Source organism: Cyanistes caeruleus, chromosome Z (genome assembly GCF_971803275.1).
Source record: "Cyanistes caeruleus chromosome Z, bCyaCae1.hap1.1, whole genome shotgun sequence".
In the NCBI taxonomy this organism is placed as follows: Eukaryota; Metazoa; Chordata; class Aves; order Passeriformes; family Paridae; genus Cyanistes; species Cyanistes caeruleus.
In genome coordinates, this window is record NC_141732.1 from 8,695,991 (window position 1) to 8,704,674 (window position 8,684).

The following is an 8,684-nucleotide window of genomic DNA, read 5'->3' on the forward strand; positions in this document are numbered from 1 at the left end:
TTGTATTTTACTTACACTTAAACTTTGTATTCCAAAATACATGTGGTTCTGTAGCATATGCCCCTCTGAACATCTGCTTCTGCTGCTTGAGAACTCTTTCCCAATCTGATGCATCCCTAAGATGCATCTCTGCTCCTCATGGAAAGCAAACTGACTTTTACAACTTCTTGAATTATACAGATGTGGTTGTGATGCAGCTGCAATCATATCATTTATTCACCTCTTTTAGAGATAGTCTGAAGGGGTTTGTTGCTTGCGCTTGAAACAGTGCTTCTTATATTTTCCTTTTTCTTTTATTTTTCCCCCCACAAATACTGAATATTTTTTTAGGCTATTGACATCTAAAAAGGACAGAACTTGCCTTTTGCTAATCTAACTGAATCACTGTCTTTCATGATATACTACCATATCTCTCCATTTCTACAGTTTTATTGAACTCAAAATTTGAGAAGCAAATTCTATTCAAAAGCACTCACAGGTCTTTTGTACAAACACACAAAAGGAGAGCCAAAACATAGAAGGGAGAATTCCAGATACCTAACTTACCATACCAGTCATGTAAAAATGTTCAGTGTCTACAAACACCTCTCTTTTCCTTCTGCCCCAGGCTCCCTCACAACAGTGGCCATTAATTCCTTGTGAGTGTTTGCTTGCAGTGTTTTGCTAAATATTAAATAGTTAATCATGACATTTCCTGAATAGACAATAGCATAAAGGGGCATATATATATATACATATATATATATATACACACACATATATATATATGTATACATAAATTTCCATACCCATAGCCTATGGCTTTCATAGTAATAGTTAGCAAAATTCAGTGTTTAAATTCTGCTGTATCTTTTTAACAATATGTTTAATTTATTCTCTTCAGAGGCAGAATGGATCTAAAGACAGCCTAATAGAAGAATCATCTCTGCTATCCACTAATAATGTTGATGGAAAATCCGCCACTAAGATTGTAAAAACTGTACAGGTGTCATGCTTCAAGGTGGAGACTTGAATGATGAATTGAAGGTGGTGAATGGATTTTGGTCTTTGGAAAGTGAGAATTTGTTTGTGTGTGCAGGGGAAGGAACTGAAGTCGACATGGTGGTCTTTCCTTCAGGACACCTGGCAGTGCAGCCTGCTTGCTGGGAAGACCAAGCAATGGTTTTATCACCACTAGTGGTGTGACTGATTAAGGACAAGCTGCCTGATAGACAACCAAAAACAAAAGTCTTTGCAAAACTGAAAGATCAGCAGTTACATTTCCAAAAACAATGACCAAAAAAAAAAAAAAATCGCTGAAACAAAACAGGCTTCATGGTCTACCCTGTAACTGAATAGCCTTCTTCCCAGAAGTGACTGTTAACTGACATGATCAGGACCAGATGCTTTGAGATAAGTAAAATAGTCATATTTTTTGTCAATTGTGCAATACAGTGTGACATGGGGAAATTATCTTTACAATTTATATGGGGATCAACTTATGTCCTGAGACATAAGGACAGATAGCTCTTACAAGGGTTATTTTAGCCTAGCACAATAACACACACTGGTGTTGTTTATACAAATTCTGACTCAACCCACTTTAGCTCAAAAATAATAGACTCCATAACATACTGTAGCAGTGAGTTCCAGAGGTGATACAGACTTACTTTGCCTTAGGCAGGTTTAAGTGCTCTAAATTTTGAATGTCCTTTTATGTAGAGGGACTATTTAAATGAACATTCCATATCACAGAAACACATTTACCAAGCTGTAGTAAAACACACTGGAGACTGGGGAACCCACTGTGTTAAGGCCTACTGAGTCTTACATTACTTAAGTTAATCCACTTAACCCACTGTGTTAAGACTGCTTAGCAAGGCACATCAGTGCTGGTTAAATGAAACTTGTGGAGTAGTATTTAAGACAGCTAGAAAATAGCTTTTTATTATTATTATTTTTTAAACTAGATTAGCAAAATCAGTCTTAGTATCTCATATAAAATAATCTGACACTTTTCTCTGAGCCATTTTTAGTATGTTAAAATGACAAAGGCAGTATTTCAGGAATGGTAACTATAATTTCTTTTTATTGTCATGGTAGGAATACTAAGTTTCAATGATGCTGCACATTGAGTGGGTTATCTTCTAATATATATCTGAAGTAATGCCTTGCTCTCCTATCACCTACAAATATCTGAAAGTCACTTCTCTGCCTCCCATTTGTCCACAGGCAGCACATGGATGAGCCTTCAAGTGTTGTTGACTCGCTAGGGAGCTCAGCAAAGTCTTTGTGTTGTGGAAGTAATTTTTGCTAAGTGTAATCATTTAACTAAATATTGGATTTGTCAAACAGTGTAGTAAACACCTGTAGCAGCTCATGTGCCTTTCTACATCTATCCCCTCAACACTCAACCCCCACAACCCACAGAGATTTGCAGTGATCCTGTCCGAGCAGCACCAGGGAACTGCAGCCTTGTCAGAAAAGAAACGCTGCTTGAGAACTGCAGTTAGCATAAGGTGTCTAAGTTACACTTTACAGGAGGCATGGGATTACCAATACACATTTTAACTGACTAAACTGGTAAGCGAAATGTTGTATGATGTGTTTTATTTTCCACTTAATTTTTTGATTCTTCATTGCTTCATGATCTGAGTTGGTCAGGTGGATGTTTTAGCCAGGGCAGCAGCCATACAGTTTGTATGGTTTGTATATCACAGTATGGCGTGGTCTCTAGGTTGGGAAGTGCTGCATCCTTCCAGGGAAGGCAGATTCACTTACAAAATACTTTTCTTTGGTCATTTACTTAGGACAGCTCTGCTTCTACAGTTTCAGTGAACAAATCTAAGGGAAGGAAAGAGTAAGAACCCCTCTGTAGTAAAAATTCAATTTTCATGGAGGTTCTTCAGAATTTTTTGAATTTACTATGGATTTTTTCCTAGGACATTGTTGGGCTTGGCTTAAAGTATTTGCTCGATTTTGTAAGTTTGTTAAATGGTTTCATTGTGATTACTCCAATTTAAAGTGATTCTTTAGGATCTATCTATGACCTCGTGTAGTTCTGTCATAAACAACATTTTAAAAAGCCAAAGAAAAAGCCAAAAACAAAAAAAATCCAAACCCAAAGTACAGCAAAAAAACCCAACTAACCCCTAGGAAGAAAAAAAATCTCCTGTGGCAAAATGGCTTAATGGAGAGCATCACAATCTTTTGGAAGACATTTGAAAAATGCCAAACTGTACAGTGGTTATAGTACAGAACTGGTTACAGTGTCTGCAATGAAAGCTACTCCTTGTTCCTTTGAGGTGTTCCAACTTGGAGTATTACACACTTGCTGGTGGTTTGCTGCTTTCTAAATCATTACCATTAGTTTGCTATCCTTACCCAGGCACAGGTAAGTAGCACAAATCTACTATTACAGGAGGATTTGTGTTATTATTTGAGAATTATCTGTACATAGTATACCTATCTTGCCAATCTTTAAATATTGATCAAGAAGGTTTATATCCGGCCTCATGCTATCCTGTATGCTTTCATCTTCCTGTGGCCTTTGTGTGTTATTGCTGGATACCATCAACCAAGTGTGTGGTATTTTACTTATTGCACTACATCAGAAAATAGGCTTCTGCCTAGTCTAATAGTGAAACGTTTCAATTCTCAAGTCACTGGCAAGTTGTTTCATAATTTAGCCAACTTTTTTGCATTTAAATGAGAAATTTATGGAGCAAGCCCTAGATTTGAGTTAGTGGTCTTCTCCTTGATGGGTCTATGCAGGAAGCAGGATTTTAGCAAGTCTGGTGTTAGCCTGGGCCACTGCAATCCAGTTTTGTGTCCACAAAAGGCTAAAGATATAATGCCTCCATTACAAATTTTCCAAATGTTTTGCTGTGCCAAACAAGGCAAAACGGGCAACAAGGATGTCACTGTCAGCTAATAGTACAGAAAAGCAAATTCCTTTCATATATGTGATACTACTTTCCCTTCAAGCTTCTTCTCCTCAATCATTTGAGGAAAAGCACATTTTTTTATGAACTTTTTATTTTTGTAAGAGATACACACAAGTGATTAATCACTGAAAGCACTTACTGTGTCACAGCTATGCCTTCTAGACCTAAACCAGCCCTACATGTCTAAGTGACCCGCCTCTTACAGTCTGAGCTACAGCTTGCCCTCTCCACTGTTGCTACCCTTCTCCAGCTCTCCTGGGGCATTCACTGCCTAGAGGCAGTTGCATTTTCAGATCTGGAGTCTGGATGTCAGTCTAAAATACCTGTACATCCTAATGAGTCAGGCAAAAGACATGAGATGCATAAGAGTGTCAGGAAGTTTACCCTGGGGCTGAATGCCATACAGACTGGTGCTCACTTGGACAAAGGACTGGTATTTGAGGCATCCTCATCATAATTCTCCGGAATTGATCTCAGGCCAATGATTTTGACTTTGTGCCTCTGCCTTTACCTCTTCTGAGACTTCCACAAGTGCTAAGCATTGGTAAGTTCTAGAACTCTCACTAATTAGCAACAATTACAACAGAGTTGTACAACCTTTTGCAAGACATGTATTTTGTACAATCAAGAGGGCTTACTAACCATAGCACAAACACATTCTTGTATATCCTGTACTAGTTCCCTTGCTTAGTTGTCTGGTTTCTTTCATTAGGGACTAGCCTTGACCTGCTGTTTTCTACACTGCGTCTCTTGCCAGTATCACTAGCACTGCAACTTGTATTCTAATCAAGCTCATGATACTGATGGTGTTTGTTGAAAAGTCATTACCACTTAAGTTGCCAAATTCATTCCCTTTATATAGGTGGATATTGAATTGAAGAGATAGCATGTTTTCTTTTGGGAAGATTTGTTTACTTCAAAATTGCCTAGAAAGGTGTTTGAAGACAACATACATGAACATACCAATGTGATATATTTGTTCCATGTGCTTTAGGTATTCATGAAACAACTGTGTGGTCTATTTTAAAATGAGATTGATAGATGGCTGTGTCAATACTTGTGTCCAGGTTATTTAAAAGTCAAGTAAAATTTGAATTTTTAGGGTGTTGCATGGTTGCCTGTGTCTTATTTACATTACACAGAAGAGCAAAGCCCTCAGAAACACAAATTCATTTGACACCACCATCTGGTAAAAACAGGTGTAGTACCAATTAAAATCCACTTGAGGATACAGCTTCTCCAGATTAAGTATTTTATCTTGTAGCAGGAAGTTGTCAGTGTAAGCTTTACATTTCCAGCGTACATCTATGCCAGTTTCCTTTCTTACCTAAAAATCACCAGAGAGCAACATAGACTATGTAAGCTGTCAAACCAAACACACAAACACAGAGCCAGTGTGGCAGACACTCTCTCCTCAATGTGTCTGTTTTTATTCCTGTGTTTGTTTTCCTGAGTTAGAGCTGTGGTGTGTTGACCTTGGCTGGACACCAGGTGCCCACCAAGCTGTTCTATCACTCCCCTCCTTAACAGGATGGGGGAGGGAATTAAATGGAACAAATCCTTGTAGGTCAAGATAAAAGAGTTTAATAAAGCAGAAGCAAAAGCAAAAAAATCCAAATTCCAAAATATTTACTCTTCTACTTCCCAGGAGCACCTGGTGTCCCCCCAGTTGCTGCAAAGTAGGGCCTCAGTACATGCAGTAGGTTCCAGAATGCGAATTCCTTAGCCTTTTTCTTCAGTTTTTATAAGCTGAAGCAGAGCAGATTCTTATAGTCTGTTTTTTTTCCAAGGGTGCAATTCAGTCATACAAAGTAATAGGCAGTCCTAATGTTTAACATTGTCCTTCACATTTACCAGCATTATTATTTAAGTAATCTGTGACCCTTGCACCCACCTATTGCTCACTCTACCTCACTTTTCCCTTATTCTACCCCACTATAACACATGTATTACACATTAAAGCTTGGGGTTCTAAATTTTTTCTAGACAAAATTTAATTAATATTTTAGATACTAATCATCAAATCCTGGCAGTAGCTGTTGCTCTTGAGATTTTTTCCAAAGTTTTAAAAAGCTACTCCTGTTGGTTTTTCACTTCAAGAATGAAGGCCCATGAGCAGAAATCCTGAACAGATGGTATCTTCAGGGAATGTAATCCCTAATAAATATCCTAAACTTTCAAGTATATCCCATAATTACATGCTGGATCACTAAAAATTAATTACTCTTGTATCAGTGATTGACAGATGGAGACGTCAGAATTGAGATCAGAAGCCAATTTTATTGAGTATACAAGGTGTTTATATAGGGTTTTACTTGCAGGGCGTTTTTAGAGGATTCTATTTTCAGTGACAGATTCCCATTGGCTACACATTGATCATGACATCAGTTACCTGGTAATCATTACAAAGTTTCACAACATATCTCTTGGTCACTTCTACCCCCAGGAGTAGTTACCTGTGTCTGCCTCTGCCATGGTTTCTGTTTGATTAGCCCTAAGATCCTAAGCTCCTTTATCAGTTCCACTGTGCTGTTTTATTTCCCGTGCTCTTGTCTAAACCTCCTTCTCTTTTGACAAATGAAGAACGAAGAATTAGTGATGCTTGTCACAGCAGGCGGCAATGTGACACCAAGTCTGGTCCAGCTGGGGAGCAGCGTGGCGAAAATAGAGGGTCAGGAACAAGAAGAATGATGCGGGAAACAAAGGAACTTTAGTCATGGTTAAAATAAAAAAGGAAGAAACCATGCACAGTACAAAGGTTGAAACCTCAAAGGCAACCTCAGAGATCAATCCTCAAAGACCTGGGAATAAGGAGGGTAGAACAGTATGTAGGTTATATGTAGGTTATATATATGGGGTTAAGGGTGCAGGATCCAATCAGTAACAAGGATGAGAAACATAACTGTATTTGTAAAAAACTGATTAACATACTAACTCCATGAGGAAACTTCTCTTTCTCTGCTCTTGCCCTAACCTAACAAGATATTCTCCCTCCTAGCACAGTGTTTCCCAAGACCAGAGACTGATCCTGTCTGCATACGCAGTTGGAGCCACTTTGGTGTCCAACCCAACCAGACCCATTCCAATACATGCTTATATTCAGTACTGAAAAATCAGACATTGCAAAATACACAATTTAAGCATTTGTTCTTCTGATAAATCATGTTAAGTCTTCCTAGAAAAATAAGCAGCAATCAGCAGCAATCCAAATTATCTCAAGAGTATTTCATTCTGCGTTATGCTGAAATACCACATGATGTAGCTGGTCAAGGTGATAATATACCAAGCTTGCTGTTCTCCATGTTGGATAAACCTTTCTTGCTATTTTTAAACCCAGGTTTGCTGAATTTTTCCTTTTTAAATTTCAACTTTTTCTCACCTCAATACAAATCTCAGCCAACTTTATCTGCAAATACTGCAGGAGACATTTAAGTCATCACACCCCAACCACTCAGCAGCTCCTAGGCTTTGTTTCGTCCAAAGGGGTGCACTGGTATCCCAACAATAACACACAGGAAGTCCAAACTCTGAAACAGCTTGGGAAAGACAGAAATTCTCAGAAATTCTGAGGACACACTTTATTTTTTGTCTATATAAACATTACTAGACACTGCCACAATGTGTTTAAATGCAGTTTGTCTTACATGGAAGCCTAATAGTCCATCTTTTAAACAGTTCTTTGTTTCTTAGGGAGGAATGTTTGCATAGACAGGCACTGCTCTCAGCCTGGTTCTAACAATTCTTTCTAAGGAAAGAAATGAACACACAGTGTGAGACTGGACACATGTAGCACACAGCTTTTTTCAGTAACATCCTTTAAATCCCCAACCCTAATACAAAACTACAAAGCTGAGCTTCACCTTTTATCCCTTGTGAAAAAAGAAAAAAGGTAAAATTTGCAAATCTAATTTTTAAGGAGCCTGCCTGAAAGAGAGGCCTTTTGTCCACCTAAGCAAGAATGCAGATGGTAACTACAAGCTGGCGGCAGTAATAACACTTTCTGGCTAGTAGGAATCAACAGAAATTTCTGCAGTACTAACTCATGCATATGACTGCATTAGAAAACACTCTGGGAACAGTAAACCAGTAATACACATGATTTAATAGTTTTATGTTGGGGAACAAGCAGCAGCCCTGTTACTGGACACGTTTCTAAAAACGGATTACACAAATATTTCTCTTCCCAGTGTCCAACCGGTTCATACTAAGAGTGCCCACCTTACTCTTCAGCCCTGCAAGTGTCTCCAGTGACTGTGGTGCAAAAGGTGGGGATGGATTTCACAGGCTCATTTCCTACCAACAGCAGTAGTAAAGAATTCAGTACATCTGTGTTGCTGAAGCAGATTTTCACATTTCAGCGATGAAACTTTATGATGCTGTTTTCAAGAGCATTATGGCCAACCTGAAGGAGTTTTATCACTTCACTGAAGATTAGTTGTATTTTCTCCTGAAAAAAAAATAAAAATACCCAAACAAAAATCACAGTGATGTAGTACTGGATCATTCTTACACCAGATTTCCAATCTTGACCTTGAAGTTCCTGTCTGGAGAGACTTGGATTACTTGTCACAGCCTTGGGTATGTAGGTTACACAAATCACAGTATCAGCAACAAAGAAAGATTTGATAGTGCATGCAACTTTTATTAATACCTTGTTCGTATTAATGGGCTAACTTGCAATACCCAGCTTTTCAATACTGCTGGCTTTTCCAAGACTTTACAGTGAAGCAGTATCTGGCATATGAGATTCCAACCTTT

The 8,684-nt window shown here is 38.3% G+C and overlaps 1 protein-coding gene across 4 annotated transcripts in view; it reads left to right on the forward strand.

The window, feature by feature from the left end:
* The window catches only part of EPB41L4A (erythrocyte membrane protein band 4.1 like 4A), a 120,459-nt gene extending 115,427 nt beyond the window's left edge, over positions 1-5,032 (forward strand). For all 4 annotated transcript variants that reach the window (XM_086868088.1, XM_086868090.1, XM_086868089.1 and 1 more), the window contains one exon: positions 884-5,032. In XM_086868088.1, the coding sequence (XP_086724214.1) occupies positions 884-1,012 (129 nt within the window). In that variant the 3' untranslated portion in view covers positions 1,013-5,032. The remainder of the gene's footprint in view (positions 1-883) is intronic.
* Positions 5,033-8,684: the final 3,652 nt, after the last annotated feature.